Raw genomic sequence first — 27,612 nt, 5'->3', positions numbered from 1 at the left:
CGAAAAGATGGTCGACGTCACTCATTCTTATACCGTGAATCGTTCAACCATCAGCATGATTCTAAAGTACAAGGACAAGATCGTGGAACATGTGAGGTCTGCTGTGCCGATGATGTCAATAATATCGAAGCAGCAGCGTGGGAAAGTGATGGAGGAGATGGAGAAACTTCTCAGCGTGTGGAGGCAGGATCGGCATCAGTGTCGAGTCCCGCTCAGCTTAATGCTGATGCAAGAGAAAGTTAGAAGCCTTTATGAAGACTTGAAGAGGAAACATGGCGAAGAATCAGAGGGCACATCTTTTAATGCCAGCCATGGCTGGTTTCGTCGGTTCAAGGCTAGAGCCAACCTTCACGGTGTAAAAGTGGCAAGGCAGTGAGTACGGATACGGTAGCTGCCCGGGAATTTCCTGAATTCTCTTCGACCCAGAGAAAGGACAAAGAGAGACAAGAGGAAGAAGAGACTGAAGAACGGAAGAGATTCACAGTGCAGGAAGTGGCAAGGGGATCTTCTTTATTTGGGGGGGCACTGTTAGTTTTTGAGGCAGAGGACTCGAATGTAGAACGGTACCACGAAGGTTGCAGCAGCCATTCAGAATGCAATCCAGTGCTACTGTTTCATCTGTGATGAGAAAAAAAGAGCTACTACCCAGACATTACTGGATCATTTTTTCAAGGTACTGTACTATAATATTAAAAATGTTCTCTTTATTTTTTGTGCTTGTTTTTTATGCATTATCTGTGTGACAAGTATTATAAACCTATTATAGTACAGTGCTATATAGCTGATTGTGTTAGTGGGGTACCTAGGCTAACTTGGTTGGACTTAACAAATGTGCTTTTGGAACGGAACTTGATCATATGTAGGGGGCTTACTGTACTATCTGCTTATTAGTTCATCTTTCACACATAAGCACATCCTTGGCTTAAACTTTTTGGAGCTGCCTGGTTAAGTAAAAATTTGCTTTCATCCAAGTGAAGAATCTATAGATAATTGAAATCACAGAAAATTATTTAACCAGCCTCAAACCTTGGTTTGTTCATTCTTCCTGTAAAACGGAATCATGGAAGTCCTTATGCCTTAAGGTTGATGTGGGAATTAAATGAGGTAATAGATGTCAAAAGCACTATATCATACTGAGCGAAGTACAAAGCAGGAAACTTAACGAGACTTGGTCAAAAAAAGAATTGAGTAAAAGTGAAAATTTTATACTTTCTTTAGGTACCTATACGTGTATTTTTGGACCTATCCTCGCTGCCCTGTATACCTTTAAGCAAACCAGTGGAACTCTTAAGACTAGACTTAATGACGCCATATTTGAACACCTCTAACAGAGAAGTAAAGGTAATATAAAATGATTACTCTTGTCATATTCAGAATTATCTTAAACTGTATACTACTTTACATACATAAAATAGTTTTAGCCACTTCCTTTGAAGACTTAAATTTTCTGAACAATATCCAAACATGGGCTTGGGTAAATATTAGTGAATAAAACAGGTTGGTATTAATTTGAATTGGGTGATTAAATATATTCCTTTATAAAATTTGGATCTAAAGCTACAAAGACTTATCCAAGTCTGCTCTGTTTACTCTGATGAAATTTTCATGATTTCTTAATTTTCCTAGGTATGCATATGTAAATCTGGACAAGTGACTGCCATTCCCTTTTGGTATCATATGTACCTTGACGATGAGATTAGGTTGGATACTTCCAGTGAATCCTCCCACTGGAAACAAGCTGCAGTTGTTTTAGATAATCCCATCCAGGTGGAAATGGGAGACGAACTTGTACTCAACGTCCAGCACCACAAAAGCAACGTCAGCATCACAGTAAAGCAATGAAGAGCAGTTTTCTAATGAAAAAAGGTGGAAGTAGAGCAGCAAGTACACAGTTCTAGTCTGAATTAGTAGTGGGATTGTAATCATAAAATGGAGGTACAAAGATTTAAGTCCTTGTAATGGTCAAATATTTTTTAAAAACTGACATTAATAAAGTGTATTTAAAAGATCCTAAATTAAAGAGTAGCATGATTACAAAAATATTGCAGCAGACTTCCTTACTGGAAAAGGCTGTCATTAATTTTTCAAATTAGGAAACTTTTTATTGCTTGGTTTTACTTACTATAGATTAAATTTTGCCAAACCTGTTAGTTTGTACTCTAGAGCTATAAATATAAGGAATTTTGAGGCTCATTTTCAGTTTTTTCACATCTTGGCTATTTTTCTCAAATCCAAACTTATAGTGGGGATACCTCAAAAAGTTGGCTTCCACTTTAGATTGAGGGTTTATGGTTATCTGTAAATTCCAAGCTTGCTTCTTGTAAATAGTAAAATACTTTTGAACCTCCATCTCAGTTTTTGTGTTTTGGGTATGCAAACCTGAGTAAGAATTTAAGCTCTAGACTAAATGTAATTAAAAGAGTAAAAGAGGGACAAAATAAAATCTTAGGAGGCAGTATTTTTCGTGGTCTACGTTTGGCGAAGAAAAAATTTTAAGCTGATAAATTAAGTTCAAGGAAGAGTTAAACCTAAACCAGTTATTTTTCAAAGTTTTGATTTGAATACACAGAAAGAAAAAAATAATTAGTCCAGATTTTACAGACTTGAAATAAATAGGGAGATTAATAAGGAAGAAGATTATCATGCCTTGTATATACTGTGTGCTCTCTGTAGGTTAGCCACACAGAAAATAAGATGTACCTTCTCTTCACACTGCCTGTTCTCCTTGCCTCTTATACTGCCCAACTTTATTTTCAATAGAAATGTTTAGTTTATAATAATGGACAGAATAAAAACTTTGTATCTAATGACTGTGAACCAGTAGGTATGTTTGTGTGTGTGTGTGTGTGTATGTATATGCGCTTAAATATATAAAGCATAGGTTTTGAGAAATGATACTTATCCTTGCTATTTGCAACATACCGCTCTGGCCCTTTCTGTATTTATTTTCAGTGTAAAATGTTAGACCCAATGGGCTGTGATTAACAATTAGAGGAACTCCATCCTAAGTAATAAATTTCTCCCAAATAGCATCTATAAGCCTTCTGACTGTGGTTTGATAAATAATTAAGACGACTCAGCTGAGACTTACATTTGCTGACACCTTGAGTAGCACTGAGGAAAAGCAGACTCTGTTTCTATCACAAGTTTCTTATTTATTCTTCCACTCTTCCATCCACTTTATTCTTTTCATCTCAAAGTCCTGGATAACGTATTAATCTGTTCACATTGGTGCAAATATGATTTTTAGACAGTAGTTGTTTTAAGATTAATAGATTAGGTCAGATATTTCTCCTAGTAGGAATGTAAGATATAGGCCTCTTTCATTGTAGGTATATGATTTTCAACCCTTTAATTTTTTGGACTTAATTTTTTTCTGCTGTGCCTCTCATCATGAACTTTTTGTGATAACATTAAGGGTCTATGTTGAAAGAATGAGAGATATAAAAAGTTGCAGAAAATAAATGATAAATTCTTATTTATTGAAAGACATCCAGTTGAGAAATAGAGAAATAATTGTTAGGTAAGCAGATATGGCACATGATTATGATTAAGTTCCACTAATTCATATTTCTGAATTCACTTTCTGCTAATTCCAGAGCATTATATTCATGCAGCGGTGGTAGAAAGCACTTTTTTTTTTTTAACGTCCTCCTCTTGATAGAGCACTGGAATGTCAAGAACGTTTAGTAGTCATTTCCTCCATTTGAGTACGTGATACTCTATAGTGTTAAGAAGTCAAGTCTAAGTCTAGGATATTTAGACTGGTTATCTGTGATATACAAAACCTAGTTGTATGAATCCAGTAGTTGTACCTGGTTTTCGCCGTTCTGTTGAAATTTTCCATCATTAACGGCTTGTCCCAAGCACAAAATCCTGAGCAATGGGATACCAGGTAATGAAATAACGTGGTAGTAGCACAGCTTCTGCACACTGTTCAGGAGGCCACGGACTTATCTGAAGGGTCTTTTTTCTCTCCTGTAGTATCATTACATATGTCATCAGGTACATTAGCTGTAGTAGGTGTAGTCTGGGGAGTCACAGTGTGTCCAAACCCTTGATAGTGACCCATGGGTGAAGGTGGCACAGAAGAGGCAACGGAAATTGCATCTTGTGATGACGATGATAACAGGCTTGTGTGTTCATTTTGATCTTGATCCTCAGGAAAAAACTTTTTCCTAGAATGTCCCATGACTGTCCTTCCTTTAAAGTAACATAAAGGTTTCTGAGTTAGCCAAAAGTTTGGTTATTTTTACCACTATAAACTTGCCATGCTAAAAATAAGCTCCCCGCTTCCCTCCTCCCAATTTGGAGAGCCTTACTGTGGTACTGCTTTACACGAAGTCTTTTCGCCTCTTAAACAAGACCTGATAGGAGAACTACAATAGCCTATTCGAATGAATTAAATGGCTGGTACTTACCAACATGCCTTACTTGTTCAGAAATATCATCCCTAATATCTGAAACATCCCACATGGCAAGAAAGGAGTCAAAGCATGAGCCCTCTTCTGCTTCTTGGACATACGGTTTATATGAGAAAGTGTAGTGATGAGCAATAGCAGCAAGGAACATCTCAATACAGATAATAAAGTCCTACAACAACAATATCAACAATGTCAGCCATGTTGGAGTTTAAATCTAGTTTTGCAGGTAAAAAGGGAAAGCACTATCTTTCTCTCTTTTCAAAAGTACTTAAGTACCAACAGCTGTTTTTTTCCCACAAGACTGTATTCATTTTTTCATTTTCCAAAATAATTTTTGACCTCTTCAAAAAAAAAAAAAAACAAACACAAAACGCCAAAAGTTTAACTCTATTTTGCACTACCTCAATCAAGTACTTCTTTGCCAAGTACAATGCATTCTCTTCCACTGTCCAAGGACTTAGAGGAGAAACGCATAAAGTGAAATAGAGTAGGAATAACAAAATCTAGGTTCTGTTCCTGGTTCTACTACAAATTAGTAACTGTGACCAATTTTTCTAGGGTTCCCCCATTTCCTCACATGTGAAGTGAGGATAGCAGTAGCTCCATAGCCTGCATGTGGTCAGGCTGAGGAGATAACATGTAAAAATGCTTAACAAATAGTAAAGTTCTGTTGAATTCAGAGAGAGCATTACTTACCTGGAGTCCTGTGGCCACAGCTTCTACTGTTTGCCATTCCCACGTATGCTTTTCAGAAATAACGCCAACTTTTACCAACAAAGCAATAACTACTGCTTGCCTATATGTTAGGAAAAGGTAAACGCCAAATCTATATCAAGCATAAAATGAGCAGTTGCTTTAAAAATATGCCATTTAAAAAGTTAAACCCCAGCACAACCTGTGGACCACCGCCACCCTGCCTTTACAGTGTATTCGTGAAGGCACTGTGTACCTATATTAAATATACTTGTTTTACAAATTTACTTCTAGTACAGTTTCATCACATGAACTTTGATTATGTATTCTTAGAACTTCAGTACGTGGTTTATAGTCTTTTTATTTTGAAAGTGTGCACAGTAATTAGCTTTTAAGTTCTTCCTACACATAGACAATGCCTAACACCTTGTACAACTGGAATTTAAAATGAAATAAAGAACAGATACTTAAATGTTATTTATGCATGTATCAATTGATTACTCAGATTATTTTAAAGAACATTTTGAAACCAGTCTTGTTTGAAGTCCTGGAACTAGAGACAAACTCAGAAGGGGTCTGACTCCAAGATGGGGAGTCATACTGAGCATTTCAAGCAAATCTAGGGATCTGCCCCTAGGTGAAATTTAAATAGCTAAAATGAGATAGTTAGATAAGCTTTCATAGATCTATATACAAGAATATTCACTTCAATATTGCTTGTAATGGTAAAGAAAAATTAGGAACAACCTAAATGTCAATAGGAGATTGGTTACAAAGTTCTATCCACATATCAGAATACTATATGAGGTGAAAACAAAAGACCCAAACAAAATTACATCCTCACTGTACTTACAAAGAACTATGACTGCAATCTACTAAATGTATCATTGAGTTCTACAGGTTTTTATAGTATGTATTTGTATTTCTGTGGAGTTACATAAAATGATGGGGACCACAATGTCAATCATTCATGCTGGGTGGTAGGATTTCAGGGATTTTTCTTTCCCCCCTTTTTGTATTATTTGTATATTGTTAAATTTGGTGTATTTGTTTCTAGGCCCCTATCACCCACGCCTTTACTAAACTGGGACCATGTATAGTTTTGCCCTCTGTTTTAAACAGTATTTTTACTAATGAACATTTCCTCACATTAAATATTCTACATGATGTTTATCTTCCAAACTGTATTCTCTTATATAAAGAGACCATGATTTTTTTTAACGATTCCCTTAGTGTTGAGACATTCAGTGTCTCAAACTGTTTTCTTTTTATAAATGTTACAGTGACCATCTAATTATTTCTTTATGAAAAACCAAGAAGGGCTAAAAGAATGAACTTCTTGAAAGCTAAGTAGACATTTTAATTCATCTTCCATATTAAGACTTTTAAAAATCCTTCCGAATCAACAGTTTTATTGCCCTTTAGAAAATGAGAACATTTAAGAGAAAGCAACACTTACCAAAAAGAAACAAAAACCACCAGCTTTACACAAAGAAATTTGCCAACAGGTTGGATTGGACTCAGTTCTTCCTTCAGTACTTTATAAAACAGGAGGAGACAATACATGGCAAACTAGAAACAAACAAAGTTCTTAAATAAGAATAACTAAATATGGTATTAGAGCTATTGATATTAAAGTTATAGACCAGAGACCTGGTACAGAGTAATGTTTCAGGCAAAATTTTCTACGCTTTATTTTGCTATTTGTAGATTGACAACAAGCTTTTATATTTTACTGTGGATGAATATATACAGTATGAAATTTCTCAGAAGAGATGTATAACATTTTCCCTGAAAATGGTTTTAAGTGTTCACTTACAGGAGCCCACAAAGAACACAATGAACAAGTGACTGCCATGAGTGGAAGAAAAGGCTCTCATTCAACCAAAATAAAAACATCTATCTGCTTGTTAATGGCTTTTATACACAAATTACCATTCATTGTATAAGGGCTGAGCTTACTAACTACTAATTGTATGCATATTATTTATAAGTGAACACATTAAATAAGTACTACTTCAATAAAACTGTGACCATGAAATCGGAAAGTAAGGAATCAGGGAAACCATTTTTCTTGAGGGCAGTAAGTTAATCCAGCTGAATTTACTTTTTAAAGATAAATGCTCAAGACATTAACTATTTTTAGAAATCAGTTGTAATTAGCGTAGTGTTGCATAACAATGAACATTTCCCTAAAAGTTTACTTTTTCCTATTATAAAATGCTCATTTAAATTACTTTAGAATATGAAAGCATGGTCCCATCATTCAACCATTTCTTTCTACACATAAGGTGGGTTTTAGCAGGTATAACCAACTAAATATGAAATTTTGTTGCCTGATGCTTTTTTCCACTTAAAGTGTCCTTTTCCATATATTTCATTAAATAACTGCCTAGTGTTTTGGCCAATGGAAGGTACATAGTATATTTAACTAGTTGGACTGTTTCCAGGCTTTTGCAATTAACAAACAATAGGCTTTATATACAAACACACTGAAAGCAAAAGTACTTCTGGCCATTTCTTGAGGCATTCCCAAAAGTGGAATTACTGGTTCCAGAGAATATGAACATATTGAAAAGCTTTGAATACACAAGCATTTGATTTTTATTATAAATCTCTAATACCACACATGCATGCCATTGCACCTAAACTATTATTTTGCTGAAAACATTAATGAAAGATTTTCAATAAAATGCACATTCCTGTTTTTTTGGGTTTTTTTTCGGTACATGGGCCTCTCACTGTTGTGGCCCCGCCCGTTGCGGAACACAGGCTCCGGACAGGCAGGCTCAGCAGCCATGGCTCACGGGCCCAACTGCTCCGCGGCATGTGGGATCTTCCCGGACTGGGGCATGAACCTGTGTCCCCTGCATCAGCAGGCAGACTCTCAACCACTGCGCCACCAGGGAAGCCCCACATTCTTAAGTTGAAAGGATCCAATAGTTATATCTTTGGAGCATTTCAGTTTCTAGAACATCATTTTTAAAAACTTGGCACTCTCAATTTTCAATTCCAAATATATGAGAGAATTTTATCCTCCCATTTTAATTCAAACCCTGTACTGTCATATACCAATAAAACATTTTTCTTACTGGATATGCCTAGGATATGTGCTTTTTATTTAAAAGGAGAGCATTGTGTTTTTATTTATGACATATCCATATAACTATGCAATGAATACCAGAATCAAATGAAAAAACATAATCAATGAGTCAGTGTATAAGTCACCAGATAATCAACAAAGATATTATATCTTTATATATGTATAAAGATATATGTTAAAGTTTCAAGTTCTTCCTACAGATGAAGTTCAATATTAAAGTTACAATTAAGCTTTATTCCAGAAGAGACTTTCCCTAAAAAAATTTAGCACTATAGATCTAAATTTAGTACAGTTAAGATGAATATTTACTTACCAACTGTGACATATTATTTATTATAACCAAGTAAGTCCAAGCATTTGAAAAGCTAAAGTTCCCTTCATCATATATACCAAGCAGCTCACAGATTCTAAAAAATGGTAAAAATGAGACAACTTTATGAATAACTAAATCAAAAATACATTTTAAAATACAGCAATGACAGCAATACTTAAATTTAGAAGTCAGTTTATTTCAAAGATCCTGTAGATAGTCACTTGATTTTGGCCATAGAGGTTGTTCAAAAATTAAAAGAAAAACATTTTTCTAGAAATGTTACCATATTACTATTCCTCCAATTTGAAGGAAATCCAAAAGACATAACATTGAACTAGAAAGGGTAATTATTAGATTCAAAAAAATGATGCTGCCTAATTTTAAAAAGATTGTTAAAAACATATAATGCAGGTCTATAACTACAACTATAATTTTTTCTCCCAAATTGTCTTGGAGGCAACTTTTATGATGACCCAGATCTAAGTATTAACTTGTCTTGATTACCCAATTTCTAAACAGCAGAGAAATAAAGCATGCCTTCATAAATAAGTGAATTAGTTTTAATTCCAAGGCAAATGTCACGAAAGAATTGCTAGCACAGAAGCAGAATAAAGAATTGAATGCTTCTTTCACCTTTCTTTCCATTCTTCCTCTGTTAACAGACAAAATGCTTGAATAGCTAGCAGATAAAATACACACTCTACCTGCTTTAAACTATTTGATGTTCTTAAATTTTTAGGGAATAGTTTTACCAGGTAGCTTAATGATACCCCATTTTACCTGAAGTGCTAAGACTTGACAGAATTTTTTAAAAAGGAAAATATGTTTTCTTCTTTAGAATACAGTACTCATTTAGAAAATAAAAGCATGTAATGAATCTATAGTGGTATACTTTAACTTCATGTACTAGATGTTTCTGTAAAGCTGTGTGAACATTAATACTTGAAAAAGAATATTTGATAATGCTTTCCAGAAATCTCCAGAGAATATTATTTAGAATAATCCTGTGGTGATTCCTTGTCTATACATGGTCACCTTATTTATTATAATATAGTAGGATTTCTATATACTGTTTTTATACCAGACTAGATGTGTTATAAACAAGTAATGCTTTTTACATGCTTTTCTACTCAGTTGTCCCACTAAGTAAAAGCATGAGAATTTTTGAAAAATAAATAATAATATAAGTTCTGTGCACTTACAAAGCAACGATGGTGGTGAATGGTCTGACAACTGTATATTGTAATACACCCAGTTTGCATCTGAACAGCAAGACTCTGCCAAAGAAAAAGAACTTAGCATTTCACCTACTCATTTCACTAGTATCAAGCTTTCTCCAAAGCCCCCAAATTAAAATCACTTTCACAAATGATGCCACATTTATACTTAATTCTTTTAATTTAGTCAATCTAAATGGCTACTTGAGAAGAATGGGGATGGTAGCATACAAATGATCTAAATACTATTTTTTAAATTGTGTAACAACTACATCTTCTGAAAGATCTCCCTTCCTATGTCCAGTCTCAAATTCCTGAATAGTGCAGCACAGAACAGGAACAAAAAGAATGAAAGTGGGTCCATGTGTATTTCTGGAAGAAAAACCAAGTAACAAATAAATTACGTGTAGGGTTGCATATATGAAACCATATTCAGAAAATATTATTTACATTTAGGACTCAGTTTCAAGTTTGGATTTATATATATATATATATATATATAATTCCAGAGAGTATCACTGACTAGATTCTCTGAAAGAACAAAACAGAGATCCTATCCTACATAAAACAGTTTTTATCACTGAGGTCACTTAATGTAGGGGAAAATTCACAAGGAGTAACAAACAGAAACAAAGCAAAAAAGTCCCAAAACAACAACTATCAAAAAAAAGGCTCTCTATGTGACCACCTTGTGTAAGCCTCCTTAGGAAACAATGATGCTCTGAGCGCAAATGTTTATTTAGCACTCCTCCGTCAAGTTTATGTATTATAAATCCCCTAATTTAAGAACTACATCTAGACTGAGAAGAATGAGCCTGACATACAGACCCTGAGGCATTGGGTTACTAGGACTGAATGAAAAACTGATCAGGTTCTATGTGCTGAGAGCCTTCTCTGTGCTGAAGCGGCTCACTGGCACTGACAACTAACTGTGCCCTTGTGGAGGTGGGCGTGGCAGCTGCACTTGGGCTTGTTGTAAGACCTTTTCATGAACATGCCTGGGCTACACTGTGCTTCTGGTCCCATACTCTTTACAAAGCTAAATTAAGTAGAAGTTGGGTTAAACCTGTAGTGTTCTATGAGCTGATTGTCAAATCAAACCTGAGACCAGTAGGGTGACTATGCAAATGTATTAAATAGTCAATTAGATACCTTTGAAAGCTGTGGAGAATTAATGAACTGGAAGATGTATCTGAAGAAATTGGCCATAATGTAATAAAGGCTGAGACAAAGAGACAAACATGAAAGAGAGTTACAAAGAATAGAACAGAATCAGAAGGTCTAACATACTTAAAAGTTACAGGAGAGTAGAGGAAGGGCAAAAGCAGAAGTTTATGGCTGAGAACTTTTCAGAACTGATCAAAGACACAAATCAACAGATTGAGGCACCCTGTAAATGAAGCTGGACTAAAAACAAAAAACAACTTGGTAGGGAAACTACAAAACATCAAAGACAGGGAGGGTCTTAAAAAATTCAGTTAGACTCCCTCTTGCGAGAGCACTGGAATCACAACTAACTGCTGAACAATCACCAACAGGAAGACACTGGAACTCAGCAAAAAGTTACCCCATTTCAAAGACAAAGGAGAAGCCACAATGAGACAGTAGGAGGGGCACAATCACAACAGAATCAAATCCCATAACCTCTGCGTGGGTGACTCACAAACCTGAGAACACTTATACCACAGAAGTCGACCCAATGGAGTGAAGGTTCTGAGCTTCACATCAGGCTTCCCAACCTGGGGGTCTGGCAATGGGAGGAGGAATTCCTAGAGAATCAATCTTTGAAGGCTAGTGGGATTTGACTGCAGGACTTCGACAGGGCTTGGGGAAATGGAGACGCCACTCTTGGAGGGCACACACAAAGTACTCTGTGCATCAGGACCCAGGGGGAAGGAGCAGTGACCCCATAGGAGACTGAACCAGACCTACCTGCTAGTGTTGGAGGGTCTCCTGCAGAGGCGGGGGGCAGCTGGCTCACCGTGAGGACAAGGACACTGGTGGCAGAAGTTCTGGGATGTACTCCTTGGTGTGAGCCCTCCGAGAGCCCTCCATTAGCCCCACCAAAGAGCCAGGTAGGCTCCAGTGTTGGGTCGCCTCAGGGAGGGGACCCAGTCCAACCCATCAACAGCCAAGCAGATTAAAGTTTTACTGAGCTCTGCCCACCAGAGCAACACCCAGCTCTACCCACCACTGGTACCTCCCATCAGGAAATTTGCGCAAGCCTCTTAGATAGCCTCATCCACCAGAGGGCAGACACAGAAGCAAGAACTACAATCCTGCAGCCTGTGGAACAAAAACCACAATCACAGAAAGACACTCAAGATGAAAAGGCAGAGGGCTATGTAACAGATGAGGAACAAGATAAAACCCCAGAAAAACAACTAAATGAAGTGGATAGGCAACCTTCCAGAAAAAGAATTCAGAATAATGATAGTGAAGATGATACAGGACCTTGTAAAAAGAATGGAGGCAAAGATCAAGAAGATGCAAGAAATGTTTAACAAAGGCCTAGAAGAATTAAAGAACAAACAAACAGAGATGAACAATACAATAACTGAAATGAAAAATACACTAGAGGGAATCAATAGGAGAATAACTGAGGCAGAAGAATGGATAAGTGACCTGGAAGACAGAATGGTGGAATTCACTGCCACAGAACAGAATAAAGAAAAAAGAATGAAAAAAATGAAGACAGCCTAAGAGACCTCTGGGACAACATTAAATGTAACAACATTCGTATTATAGGGGTCCCAGAAGGAGAAGAGAGAGAGAAAGGACCCGAGAAAATATTTGCAGAGATTATAGTCGAAAACTTCCCTAACATGGGAAAGGAAATAGCCACCCAAGTCCAGGAAGCACAGAGAGTCCCAGGAAGGATAAACCCAAGGAGAAACACACCGAGACACATAGTAATCAAATTGACAAAAACTAAAGACAAAGAAAAATTATTGAAAGCAACAAGGGAAACACGACAAATAAAATACAAGGGAACTCCCATAAGGTTAATAGCTGATTTCTCAGCAGAAACTCTACAAGCCAGAAGGGAGTGGCATGATATACTTAAAGTGACGAAAGGGAAGAACCTACAACCAAGATTACTCTACCAGAAAGGATCTCATTCAGATTCAACAGAAAGCTCAAAAGCTTTACAGATAAGCAAAACCTAAGAGAATTCAGCACCACCAAACCAGCTCTACAACAAATGCTAAAGGAACTTCTCTAAATGGGAAACACAAGAGAAGAAAAGGACCTACAAAAACAAACCCATAACAATTAAGAACATGGTAATAGGAACACACATATCGATAATTACCTTAAGCATGAATGGATTAAATGCTCCAACCAAAAGACACAGGCTTGCTCAATGGATACAAAAACAAGACCCGTATATATGCTGTCTACAAGAAACCTACTTCAGACCTAGGGATACATACAGACTGAAAGTGAGGGAATGGAAAAAGATATTCCATGCCAATGGAGATCAAAAGAAAGCTGGAGTAGCAATACTCATATCAGAAAAAGACTTTAAAATAAAGAATGTTACAAGAGACAAGGAAGGACACTACATAATGATCAAGGGATCAATCCAAGAGGAAGACATAACAATTATAAATATATATGCACCCAACATAGGAGCACCTTGATACATAAGGCAACTGCTAACAGCTATAGAAGAGGAAATCGACAGTAACTCAATAATAGTGGGGGACTCTAACACCTCACTTACACCAATCGACAGATCATCCTGACAGAAAATCAATAAGGAAACACAAGCTTTAAATGACACAATAGACCAGATAGATTTAATTGATATTTGACATTCCATCCAAAAACAGCAGATTACACTTTCTTCTCAAGTCCTCATGGAATATTTCAAAGGTTAGATCATATCCTCGGTCACAAATCAAGCACTGGTAAATTTAAGAAAATTGAAATCATATCAAATATCTTTTCCGACCACAACGCTATGAGACTAGATATTAATTACAGGAAAAAAGTCTGTAAAAAATGCAAACACATGGAGGCTAAACAACACACTACTAAATGACCAAGAGATCACTGAAGAAATCAAAGAGGAAATCAAAAAATACCTAGAGACAAATGACAATGAAAATACGTTGATCGAAAACCTATGGGATGCAGCAAAAGCAGTTCTAAGAGGGAAGTTTATAGCAATACAAGCCTACCTCAAGAAAGAAGAACAAACAAAACCCAAAGTTAGTAGAAGGAGAGAAATCATAAAGATCAGAGCAGAAATAAATGAAATAGAAACAAAGAAAACAATAGCAAAGATCAATAAGACTAAAAGCTGGTTCTTTGAGAAGATAAACAAAATTGATAAACGATTACCCAGACTCATCAAGAAAAAGAGGGAGAGGACTCAAATCAATAAAATTAGAAATGCAAAAGGAGAAGTTAGAACAGACACCACAGAAATACAAAGCATTCTAAGAGACTACTACAAGCAACTCTATGCCAATAAAATGGACAACCTGGAAGAAATGGACAAATTCTTAGAAAGGTATAACCTTCCAAGATTGAACCAGGAAGAAATAGAAAATATGAACAGACCAATCACAAGTAATGAAATTGAAACTGTGATTAAAAATCTTCCAACAAACAAAAGTCCAGGACCAGATGGCTTCACAGGTGAATTCTATCAAACATTTAGAGAAGAGCTAACACCCATCCTTCTGAAACTCTTCCAAAAAACGGCAGAGGAAGGAACACTCCCAAACTCATTCTATGAGGCCACCATCACCCTGATACGAAAATCAGACAAAGATACTACAAAAAAAGAAAATTACAGACCAATATCTTTGATGAATTTAGATGTAAAAATCCTCAACAAAATACTAGCAAACAGAATCCAACAATATATTGAAAGGATCATACACCATGATCAAGTGGAATTTATCCCAGGGATGGAAGGATTCTTTAATATACACAAACCAATCAATGTGATACACCATATTAACAAACTGAAGAGTAGAAACCATATGATCATCTCAATAGATGCAGAAAAACTTCTGACAAAATTCAACACCCATTTATGATAAAAACTCTCCAGAAAGTGGGCATAGAGGGAGCCTATCAACATAATAAAGGCCATATACAACAAACCCACAGCAAACATCATTCTCAATGGTGATAAACTGAAAGCATTTCCTCTAAGATCAGGAACAAGACAAGGATGTCCACTCTCGCCACTATTATTCAACATAGTTTTGGAAGTCCTAGCCATGGCAATCAGAAAAGAAAAAGAAATAAAAGGAATAAAAATTGGAAAGGAAGAAGTAAAACTGTCACTGTTTGCAGATGACATGATACTATACATAGAGAATCCTAAAGATGCCACCAGAAAACTACTAGAGCTAATCAATGAATGCGGGAAAGGTGCAGAACACAAAATAAATGCACAGAAATCTCTTGCATTCCTATACCCTAATGATGAAAAATCTGAAAGAGAAATTAAGGAAACACTCCCATTCACCATTGCAAAAAAAAGAATAAAATACCTAGGAATAAACCTACTTAGGGAGACAAAAGACCTGTATGCAGATATAAGACACTGATGAAAGAAGTTAAAGATGATACAAACATGGAGAGATATACCATGTTCTTGGATTAGAAGAATCAATATTGTGAAAATGACTGTACTACCCAAAGCAATCTACAGATTCCATGCAATCCCTATCAAATTACCAATGGTAGTTTTACAGAACTAGAAAAAAAAATCTTAAAGTTTGTATGGAGACACAAAAGATCCTGAACAGCCAAAGCAGTCTTGAGGGAAAAAAGCGGAGCTGGAAGAATCAGGCTCCCTGACTTCAGACTATACTACAAAGCTACAGTAATCAAGACAGTATGGTACTGGCACAAAAACAGAAATATAGATGAATGGAACAGGATAGAAAGCCCAGAGATAAACCCATGCACCTATGGTCAACTAATCTATGACAAAGGAGGCAAGGATATACAATGGAGAAAAGACAGTCTCTTCAATAAGTGGTGCTGGGAATACTGGACAGCTACATGTAAAAGAATGAAATTAGAACACTCCCTAACACCATACACAAAAATAAACTCAAAATGGATTAAAGACCTAAATGTAAGACCAGACAGTATAAAACTCTTAGAGGAAAACATAGGAAGAACACTCTTTGACATAAATCACAGCAAGATCTCCTTTCTTCCCACCTCCTAGAGTAATGGAAATAAAAACAAAAATAAACAAATAGGACCTAATGAAACTTAAAAGCTTTTGCACAGCAAAGGAAACCATAAACAAGATGAAAAGACAACCCACAGAATGGGAGAAAATATTTGCAAATGAATCAATGGACAAAGGATTAATCTCCAAAATATATAAACAGCTCATGCAGCTTAATATTAAAAAAACAAACAACCCAATCAAAAAATGGGCAGAAGACCTAAGCAGACATTTCTCCGAAGCAGACATACAGATGGCCAAGAGGCATATGAAAAGCTGCTCAACATCACTAATTATTAGAGAAATGCAAATCAAAACTACAATGAGGTAGTACCTCACACCAGTTTGAATGGGCATCATCAGAAAATCTACAAACAACAAATGCTGGAGAGGATGTGGAGAAAAGGGAACCCTCTTGCACTGTTGGTGGGAATGTAAATTGATACAGCCACTATGGAGAACAGTGTGGAGGTTCCTTAAAAAACTAAAAATAGAATTACCATATGACCCAGCAATCCCACTACTGGGCAGATATCCTGAGAAAACCATAATTCAAAAAGACACATGCACCCCAATGTTCACTGCAGCACTGTTTACAATAGCTGGGACATGGAAGTAACCTAAATGCCCATCGATAGATGAATGGATAAAGAAGATGTGATACATATATACAGTGGAATATTACTCAGCCATAAAAAGGAACGAAACTGGGTCATTTGTAGAGACGTGGATGGATGTAGAGACTGTCATACAGAGTGAGGTAAGTCAGAAAGAGAAAAACAAATATTGTATATTAACGCATATATGTGGAACCTAGAAAAATGGTACAGATGAACCAGTTTGCAGAGCAGAAATAGAGACAGAGACATAGAGAACAACGTATGGATACCAAGAGGGGAAAGTGGCCGGTGGGGGGTGGTTGTATGATGAATTGGGATAATGGGATTGACATATATACACTAATATGTATAAAATGGATAACTAATAAGAACCTGCTGTATAAAAACATAAATAAGATTTAAAACTTCCAAAAAAAATGCAGTTGGAGATAGGTCACCTATAATGGAATGACAACTGGATTAACAGTAGAGGCTTAACAGTAACAATTGAAGCCAGAATTAGGTGGAACAAAATCTTCAAAATGTTTGGAGAAAATTCCTGTCAACAAAGGATTATATCTAGCAAAACTATCTTTCAAGAATGAGGGCAAAATAAAGATATTTTTGGTTAAGTATATCTGAGAAAAGTTGCCACTGATACACTGACACTAAATGAACTTTCAAGGGCCATACTTTAGAAAGAAGGAAATGATCCCAGTCAGAAGATCTGAGATGCAAGAGGAGTAAGGAACAAATAAATTGATGCACTACAGTGCAATCTATAAAAGAATTACCAAAAAAAAAAAAAATTCTATCCAAAAATTGATATCTAATTTTTAAGATTAAAATAGGGCTTTATATAATCACAATAAGACTAGAAATAGAAACTATAACTTCCAAACTAGTAGTGAGGGAAAAAAAAATGGAATAAGAAAAACAGCAACAAAATAATGTAATCAACTATCAGTGAGATTTGGAGTAGCACCTGTAACCCAACATTGATACAGCTGCAGTGTACTCCATAAACAGTAAGATAGTCACATTAAAACTACAAATAGTCAAAGATTATAAATAAAGTTTTATCACTAGATAAGCTATGAAAAAACTTTTGGTGTTCAAGGCTTTATGTACATATATATACATTTTTTAACAATTGCAAATATGGAATCACGGACCTGTAATGTATTAACTTTTGTTCAATGTGGGTGGTATAAAATAGATTTGTCTATTACATTTATTAAATTTGTTTGTATCCCAGAAATGATTGAAAAACTTTAAAATTATTTATTAAATAATTAGAAGGACCTTCTCAAACTTCTTATAGCTTTTTCAAAGTATTAAATGAAAGTTTATATTTTTAAAAAGAGACTAAATGCAATCTGGATTCCTGGATTGGATCCTGGAACAGAAAAAGGACATTAGTGGAAAAACAGGAAATCTGAATAGTCTGCAGTTAATAGTATTGTACCAATGTTATTTCTTACTTTTGACAAATGTACCAGGATTACAAAAGATGTTAATATTAGGGGAAGCTGGATAAAGGGTAATAGCAAATCTCTGTCTTGTCTTTGCAACTTTTCTGTAAATTTAAAATTATTCCAAAATAAAAGTTTATTTTAAAAGTGTAATCAATGAAAAAAGGAAACTAGAAAAAGTGAGACAGAACAAAAAGTCCCCAAAATTATAAATGAACATATCAATAATCACAAAAATATAAATAGCATACCTTGTATAAGTGATGTATCATCAGATTAGAATTAAAGAAAACACTAAACTTGAAAAAAAAAGTTATACACCTCATAAGGACACAGAAAAGATGAAAGTGAAAGATAGTGAAAGGTAAGCCAGGCAAATACTAAACAAAGGAAAGATAGGATACCTGTTAACATCAGACAAAGTAACTTTAAGACAAAAAAGATTTTTTGGAATAGAAACTATCTAAACATAAAGCAAAAACTGACATAAGTACACAAAGAAATTGACAAATTATCAGTGGCAGAATTTCAACGTCTCTTTCAGTAACTGATAGAACAAGTAGCCAAAATCAACAGAAATGTAGACAAACTGAATAACATAATAAAATAAGATTGACCTCATGGAGATAAACACTACACAGCCACTCACTAATACAGCATACACATTCTCTTCAAGCGCACCGAGAACCATTATAAAAACTGATCATGTACCAGAGGGCATGAAACAAATCTTAACCAAGTTCAGAGACTGTCTCATACATTCTCTGACTACAATGCAAATAAATAAAATGAAAAAAAAAATCCTCATATTTGGAAGTTTTAAAATACTTCAAAATAACTTGGGTGAAGAAAAAATCCAAACAGAAATTTAAAAACCTTAAACTGGATGATGATGAAAATGTTAAATATGAAAACGGATTCATGGGGCGATAGATGTTAAACAGACTTAATTGTGGTAGTCATTTCATTTATTGTATATACAAATATTGAATAGTTATGTTGGACAACTAAAACTAATATAATGTTGCATGTCAATTATACCCCAACAAAAACGGATTCAGTGAATGCAGAACATGAACGGAATTATATAGTTTTAAATGCAGTATTAAAAAAGAAAGGCTAGAAATTAATGAGCTAAGACTCATGTTAGAATAAGAACAGTGTAAACCAAAGGAAATGGGAGAAATGAAGTAAAAATAGAGTATAAATTAATGAAGTAGAAAACAAACATACAGATAATCAACAAAACCAAGAGTCAGTTCTTAAAAAGACTAGTTAAAAATAGGCAAACTTCCAGCAAGACTGTTCAAGGAAAAAATAGAGATACTAGTAACATTAGAAAGGGAAAAGAAGTCATAATGACAGATTCAAAAGAGATTAAGATATAAACTAATATATGCTTATACATTTTATTTTTATTTTTTATTTTTTGGCTGTGCCATGTGGCACGTGGGATCTTAGTTCCCCGACCAGGGATCGAACCTGCGTCCCGCAGTGGAAGCATGGAGTCATAATCAATGGACCACCAGGGAAGTCCCTACCTATACATTTTTTTGGCTGTGTTGGGTCTTTGTTGCTGTGCACGGGCTTTCTCTAGTTTCAATGAGCAGGGGCTACTCTTCATTGTAGTAGGCGGGTTTCTCATTGTGGTGGCTTCTCTTGTTGCAGAGCATGGGCTCTAGGCACACAGGCTTCAGTAGTTCCAGCACACAATCTCAGTAGTTACAGCATGCGGGCCTTAGAGTGCGTGGGCTTCAGTAGTTGTGGTGCGTGGGCTCAATAGTTGTGGTGCATGGGCTCTAGAGCTCAAGCTCAGTAGTTGTGGCGCACGAGCTTAGCTGCTCTGCGGCATGTGGGATCTGCCCGGACTAGGGATTGAACCCATGTCCCCTGCATTGGCAGGCGGATTCTTAACCACTGTGCCACCAGGGAAATCCCCTAACTATACATTTTTAAACTTTGTCTATTCTGCTTAATTCCTAAATGCTATAGTTAAAAAAAAATTTTTTCCAGAAACAACGGGAAGCCTAAACAGTTCTATAATTGTCCTCCCACAAAGAACAGTCCAGAACTAATCTTTCAAGGTATAGTATATAATCTCTTTCTGTGATATATAAATAAAATGCAATAACTCCTATTCAGGCAGTAAAACTTGGATGTGAAAACCAGACAGGGCCAGTATAAGAAAGGAAAATCATAACCCAATCTTTCTCATGAACAAAGTTGTAAAAATTCTATAAAGCTTATGATGTAGAAAAGCTGATGATACATCATAACCACTTAAAATTTATCTTCTAAAAGCAAGGGGATTTTAACATTAGAAAAGCCATTAATCTAATTCACTATATTAACAGGTTAAAAGCAAAAAATTATGATTGTCTCAATAGGTATAGAAAAAGCATTTGATGAAATTCAATACTTATTCATGATTAAGAACTCTTAACAAACTAGGGGTAAAAAGGAGCTTTTTAACCTAATAAAGGATGCCTACAAAACACCTTTAGAAACATTAAATCCAAATGTGAAATTTTATAAGAATTCCCTTTAAAACCAGGAATGATACAAGAAAGTCTAGAGGTACTCATCAGCACAGTGAGAAGGAAGAGAAATGTGTGGTATAAAGACGAGAAAGCAAACAAATCCTTCTTTTGAAGATGACTGGCTACAGAGAACTTATTAACATCTACAGAATAAGAAGACTTAACAAGACTTTTGCATATAGGCTCAATATGCAAAAATCAACTGCCTTTTTACACACTGGCAGCAATTAAACTAATCTTTTAAAAAGATGTCATTTATAATAGCAATAAAATATAAGATGTTAATAAGGTCAACAAAAGATTCACAAGACGTTTATGAGAAAACTATACTTAATCAAAAGATAAATGCAGAGCTAAATAAGTGAGAGTAGACAATATTCATAGATAAGAAGACTCAAAACCATAAAAATGTCAATAAACTGAAGATTGAATTCACTTCCAATCAAAAAACTCCAGGGGCTTCCCTGGTGGCGCAGTGGTTGAGAGTCTGCCTGCCGATGCAGGGGACATGGGTTTGTGCCCCGGTCCGGGAGGATCCCACATGCCGCTGAGTGGCTGGGCCCATGAGCCATGGCCGCTGAGCCTGCGCGTCCAGAGCCTGTGTTCCACAATGGGAGAGGCCACAGCAGTGAGAGGCCCGCGTACCGCAAAAAAACAAACAAACAAAAACTCCAATAGGGCTTTTCAAACAACCTGACGAGCTGATTCTAAAATTTATAAGAGCATTGACCCAAGAATAGCCAAGATAACAGGGGTGGGGCACCTGCCCTTCTATTTTAAGGCTTATTAATAAACTACAGTAGTTAATGTATGGAATTGGTCCGGGGATAGAGAAGTTAACCAATAAAACAGAAAAAACGAAGATCACAAATAGACCCACATATATGGAACCTTTATATACAGCAGAGATGGCTACATAGACCAGTGAGGTAGGAGACAGAATGGTGCTAGGTCAGGAAGGCAATGGAATAAAATGAAACTGCATTCCTACCTCACACAACATATGAAAAAAAAATCAATATGTGTTTATAAGTCTTTTTTTTTTTTTTTTGGCCGTGTTGCATGGCACGCGGGATCTTAGTTCCCCAACCAGGGATCGAACCCGCACCCCCTGCAGTGGAAGCGCGGAGTCTTAGCCACTGGATCATCAGGGAAGTCCCTGTTATAAGCTTTAATGGAAAAAATATGAAATGTTTAGAAGAAAAGCAGAGGAGAATGGTTTTATAATCCTGGGGTCAGGAAGAATTTTTTGAACAAGACGCTAAGTACTTACTATAAAATAAGATTGATAAATTCAACAATATAAAAATTCACAACTTTCATTTATCAAAAGATACAGTAAAAGTGCCAAAGCAGGCCAAAAACTAGAAAAAGATATTTTTAACATGCATTAAATAAAGAATTAGTATCTAAACATATCAAGATCCTGTACAGACAACCCATTAAAAAATGAGAAACAGAAACAATCATTCCTCAGAAAGGAAACACAAGTGGCTAATAAACACATGAAAAGTTGCTCAACCTCACTACTAATCAGGGAAATCCTTTACACCCTCTTAACAGGCAAACATAAAGAAGCCCTGGTAATTCTAAGTATAGGTGAGGCTGTGGTTCAATTAGAAATCTTTTCTACTGTTAATGGGAGAATAATTTGGTACTGCCACTTCAGCAATCAATTTATCACAAAGTTGCACAAAACCTAAAGACCTAGCATATCCACTCCAAGGTACATACCCTAGGGCAAATTTTTTCAAATTGTGTCAAATGTAATTCAGTAGGCTGTGACCCAAATTTTAGAAACAAGAGGGAGGAAGGGAATACATAGTAAGAGTTAGTACTGTTTCATGAAAACATTTGTTTCATAACAGTATTAAATTACTGGGTAAAATGTTCCCCTCCTCTCACAAACTAACATACATAAAATCTAAAATTCATTAAAAGAAAACTCATTGTGCTCACTGCTTATGTCACAGAAATCAGAGTACAAAAAGCAGACTTAATTTTAACATCTAAGGACTAGAAACTTGCCGTGGCATTTGCATCTTAAAACCAAAGCATTATACTGTATTATCCTCAACAGCAATATTCTGAGTCATGATCATATATATAACACCAGTTATCTAATAGAAGGAGACTGGTAACCTAAAATGTACTTATATACGAGAGAATGAGAAGTTTTATATTACTAAAACCATACCCCCAAACGGCATGGATTTGGTAAATGCTTAATGTCTTCAAAGGAAAGAAAACCTGGGTTACAGTTATGGATGCACTGCTGATATTATTCAGGTAGCAGCTGTCAGAACCTAAGCGTCTCAGGGAAAAAAATGAAACCAACACAGAGTCTTAACAAGAATAAATGTAATTGCTTGTGTAGTTAGGAATAAATCAATTGCACAAGCACAGAAAAGGGAAATTCTGACCTATAGCATCATTTGAAAAAGCTCTGGGGTTGACCACCTGCTGTGATGAGCCAGCCTGAAGAGGCAGCTAGAGCCTCATCTCAGGTTCTGTGTTAATAGGAGAGTCCTGCTTGAAGCCAAGCTGCCACTGCCACCACCACCACCATCATCATCATCATATTAACTGGACCACTGCAATCTCTTGCATCTATGCCCACGTCCAGTTCAGTCTACAAAGAGTACAAGTAATCTTGGAAACCAGACCTCTGCTTAACATCCTATAATGGCTTCTCACTTGACAATCTCTCTCCTTGATCAAACTTTAGACAGGGCTCCTCTGAGCCTTCTTTTCAACTAGGCATCATCCTTAGGCCCTGTCCTTGGCCTGTGAAGTCAGTCTGAGCAAAAAATCCTGCTAAGACACCCATCACCAGCACACCCCACCCCCAGTTTCTGATTACCCTGGAAATGCGATCAAGCTCCTCTTCCCTCACCCTTGATGTTTACTTGGCCTGCCTTTAGTAAGATTCTTATCAGGCCAGTTTAGAGAGAATCCCCCTACCCTTGATGTCTCCTTAGTAATTTTCCATCCAGTGACCACCCCAATCTCTTTGGCTATAAATCCCTATTTGTTCTTGTTTTATTTGGAGTTGAGCACAATATCTCTCCCCTGATCCTCAACCTACGTTACTTTTTCCTTACTACCCTCTTTCATAGACTCCTGTTCTTTTTCCTTCATAGCATTTCCTGAAATAAGTAACTATATATTTGTGTCCTAATTTAATTCCTAACCAAGCTGTAAGTGCCATTAAGTTCCACATCTGTTATATGTATTATATCTATATACTAGCACATACTAGGTGCTCCATTTAGTGCTGATGTTGTAGAAATGGTTCCGTACTGCGTGGAAGGCAATGGAGCTAACCTAGGCCATATATCTACACTGATTCCTCCAAGTCATCCCGGTTACACTGGCTTGCAACTTCCACCTACATTCCCTTCTATCGGTGATCAAGTCCTGTTGATTCTCCAGTTGCATTCTCTTATTGTCTCCCTTTCTATTCCAATTTCACACTCCTCTTTAGCTTATCTCACAAACGAACTACTATAATAACCTCCTAATTTATTTCCCCTTCTGGACTCTTCTCCCCCTAACGCATCCTGTATAGTATTGTAAAATTAATCTTTCTAAAATTCTGGCTTCAAATGTTTCCTGCCGAAAAATAAATTCATAGAGTAAATGCAATCTTAGTTTCAACTTAACCTTTTAGGCTTTATTTTCCTTTACTGTCCTACATGAATGTACAATAAGGCCAACTTACATATTACTAGAATAAACATTGCTATTTGTTGCTCTAATTTCATATCAAATGCTGTTTCCCCACCTAGACTATCTTCTCCTTGAGTTTTAGACCTGATTTTGCCATTAATTCACTGTGTGACTTGAATAAGTTAATCTCTGCAGACCCTGGTTCCCAACTGTAAGAGGATGTTGATTAAATGATTTCTAAGGTTTTTTTCCCCACAACATTTTAATTTTCTATTTAGGGTGAATAATGTAAAAGAAACTATCTTATATGTGTGGGTTATAAAAATGTGTTTTCTTAGTCTTCACACTTGACTATGAACTACATGAGGGTACGGACTCTGTCTTATACTTTTCGTCCTGCATATAGTACTTAACACACTACTTTGCAGAGAAATGATAGTTAAACCCGCTTAAATAAAACCCAACATAAAAGAATTAAAACCAAACATACTTACTCTCCCATAGTCCATGGTGGACAGCAACACAAAGGAGGGAAATGTTTCTGCTGATCTTTGGCTTCAAGGATTAATACCAGATTTGGATACCGGTTAGTTAGGTAATTGGTAAGGAATCCCATAAAGTTGTAAATGACATAAGCTTCATAACATTCTCTGCAGGTATCCACATATATTGCAATGCTGGGATATTTCAATGCTATCCACTATGAAGAAGCACAGATGTTAAAAACAGTTGCAACTACGATAAAATGAATTACCACTCCAATTCATGGTACTCACATAATTAGATCAAACTTTCTAAATTTTATCATTACGAGGGCTACCAATCTGTAAAATGAAATTTTAAAAGCAATAAACACCTTGGATATTGGTAAACAAAAACATTTGTGTTGGGGGTAAATAATGAATATGAAGAGAGAAGTTAAATTATGTACTTGAGTTCTTAAATATAATCTGAAACTTCTTGACACAATCACAGAAAATGATGTTAAAGATATTTTCTTTATATTTAATCAAATTAAAGCAGTTATCTGTAACAACTGCATGTACTAGAATCCACTGGGGAAGATTTCTGTTTTGGTCCAAATAAATATTATAATAAATAAAAAGGATGATAATGTAATTTAAGTATTACATTCTTTAAAGGACTAAGAGCTACTAATCTTAAATTTTAAAACATCTGCCTTTTCTATGATTATACTTTATCTTCTCTATTAATATTAAAAACAAGTGAACCTTTTCACTTATTAACCTAACTCCTTATTGCCAAATAATATTCCTTTTATTACCTTAATTACAGTTAGCATCATCAAACAAGTTCTTAGTTAATGAGATAAAATGAAGCATACTTACACTATCTAAACTGTATATGGGTACCATCCAAAGAATCCTATTTGGAAAGCAAAACATAAATTTAAAACAGTTTACATCATATTTATGAGATAAGCCAACACAACACTAGTAGAATCAAAACATATAAAGATTTACCTTATTATTGGTTTCTGTAGTTCAGGTTGTGTGTAATGCACTAAATGCTGCAATATCACCCAAAGCGAGATAGGTATAGTCAACAGCAAAAAGATTCCAGCAATAAACCAAGCCTTGGTGTGTATTCCAACCTTAATCAGCAAAGAATATGTTAGTATAAGTTCTCTGATATTAAAAATAAAGAGCTAAATAAAATATTTGTATTTAAAACTTTTTATTTATTTGATTATTATCGAGGCTCAATATTTTCCAAATGACTAGTGGCTATTTTTATTACTTCTTCAATAAACAGCCCATTTATGCTTTTGTGGAAGGAGGGGGTGGATTTTTCCTCATGTGGCCTTTTGTAACAGCACTGTATGCATTAAGAATATTAACATCATGTCATTTCCCCCTAACTTGTTATTTGCCTTTATATTTGATTATTATGATTGAGGATGTACAAAAGTTTTAAAATTTTCTGCAAGTCAAATCTAAAAATCTTCTTCTGGTTTATTCCTCTGCTTTTATGTCTGGATAAAAATCTGCAAATCAATGTTTTCTGCAAATTTTACTGTTACCCAACATGTTAGTAAAACAGTTACTGATTGCTGACTATTTGCCTGATAACTTTGCTGAGTTCTTTACATGCATCATGTCTTTTGACCCTCCCATTTGCTAAGCACTGCCACCAACTCCTGTCCAAGGGACCCGTGCTAATAGAGGCTGCCCCTCTTATATACAACATTATCAACTCAGGACACTACATTTTCAAAAGATCTTTCTTTTTTTTTTTTTTTTTGGCTGAGTTGGGTCTTCGTTGCTGCGTGCAGGCTTTCTCTAGTTGCCGAGAGCGAGGGCTACTCTTCGTTGTGGTGCATGGGCTTCTCATTGCAGTGGCTTCTCTTGTTGTGGAGCACGGGCTCCAGGCACATGGGCTTCAGATGTCGTGCGCTGGCTCGGTAGTTGTGGCTCACAGGCTCTAGAGCGCAGGCTCAGTAGTTGTGGCACACGGGCTTAGTTGCTCTGCAGCATGTGGGATCTTCCCGGACCAGGGCTCGAACCCGTGTCCCCTGCATTGGCAGGCAGATTCTTAACCACTGCGTCACCAGGGAAGTCCCTAATTTCTTTCTTAGGTCAATATCTGATCAACATTTTAATTTCTAAAAATATACTTTGAATTACCTCATCCTAACATAGAGTTGAAGTAATCCACTCGCTTTCTGGTAAAAACAAATTTAGCTGAAACTCCGTTCTATCTGAGGAGCCCTCGGGAATGAATTTTATGCTAACTTGTACTCCTGCCTTGAAGAATGTGAATCCTTTTAATTAAAAAAAAAAAAAGCAAATGCTAACTTTTTAAAGCAAAAAAGGTGGGCATTTATTTTTAGTACTTGAGGAGTTTGAACAGTTAATGGAAAAGGAACTTAAGTCCACAACTTGTAGTTTTTGCTGTTTTAAACAAGATTTTTTTTCATAAAGGGTCAAAGATTAAAGAAGTAGAAAACAAATGTATAGAGAACAAACGTATTTTTACAACAATGAATTTCTATATTCAACTGTATGGAAAACTTGAAAAGCAAATAAAAGTCTTGCTGAATGCTGGAGATTAATCAAAGCAGTAAGTCAAAAGCAAATACACAGAGGTGAAGATTCTGAAAAGAATGTCTGAACAATAATTTTCCAGACATTTTTCCTTGGCTCAGTTTCATTTAAAGTTCAGTAGTCATTTTAATGATGACTTAATAATAATATATTCTAGATCTTCATTATAAGGTGATCATTAAGAACAGTAGTGCCAAGTACTTTTAATGCCCACATTTGTTTTTATGATTGCCTTAGTGCCAAAAGGTAGAACTTGGTGGTAGAGTTGAGAGAAAAATTATGTGCTCATGA

At 35.8% G+C, this 27,612-nt stretch overlaps 2 protein-coding genes across 3 annotated transcripts in view; one reads left to right on the top strand and one right to left on the bottom strand.

Moving 5' to 3' along the window:
- PRMT9 (protein arginine methyltransferase 9) overlaps positions 1-3,343 on the top strand; it is a 30,795-nt gene extending 27,452 nt beyond the window's left edge. The window contains exons 11-12 of the mRNA XM_060012119.1: positions 1,219-1,341; positions 1,627-3,343. Coding sequence (XP_059868102.1) covers positions 1,219-1,341; positions 1,627-1,842 — 339 coding nt within the window. The 3' untranslated portion in view covers positions 1,843-3,343. The remainder of the gene's footprint in view (positions 1-1,218; positions 1,342-1,626) is intronic.
- Positions 3,344-3,463: 120 nt separating this feature from the next.
- Positions 3,464-27,612, bottom strand: part of TMEM184C (transmembrane protein 184C) — a 31,403-nt gene continuing 7,254 nt past the window's right edge. The window contains exons 2-10 of one of the 2 annotated variants that reach the window (XM_060012121.1): positions 25,738-25,868; positions 25,603-25,639; positions 24,748-24,953; positions 9,736-9,810; positions 8,534-8,627; positions 6,577-6,689; positions 5,121-5,220; positions 4,422-4,593; positions 3,464-4,203 (exon numbers count right to left, since the gene is read on the bottom strand). In XM_060012121.1, the coding sequence (XP_059868104.1) occupies positions 3,938-4,203; positions 4,422-4,593; positions 5,121-5,220; positions 6,577-6,689; positions 8,534-8,627; positions 9,736-9,810; positions 24,748-24,953; positions 25,603-25,639; positions 25,738-25,868 (1,194 nt within the window). In that variant the 3' untranslated portion in view covers positions 3,464-3,937. The remainder of the gene's footprint in view (positions 4,204-4,421; positions 4,594-5,120; positions 5,221-6,576; positions 6,690-8,533; positions 8,628-9,735; positions 9,811-24,747; positions 24,954-25,602; positions 25,640-25,737; positions 25,869-27,612) is intronic. The other variant, XM_060012122.1, reaches the window with a different exon arrangement.

This window comes from Delphinus delphis, chromosome 5 (assembly GCF_949987515.2).
Source record: "Delphinus delphis chromosome 5, mDelDel1.2, whole genome shotgun sequence".
In the NCBI taxonomy this organism is placed as follows: domain Eukaryota; kingdom Metazoa; phylum Chordata; class Mammalia; order Artiodactyla; family Delphinidae; genus Delphinus; species Delphinus delphis.
Note: the sequence above shows the minus strand (reverse complement) of the source record. Positions and strands in the feature narration are given on the sequence as shown.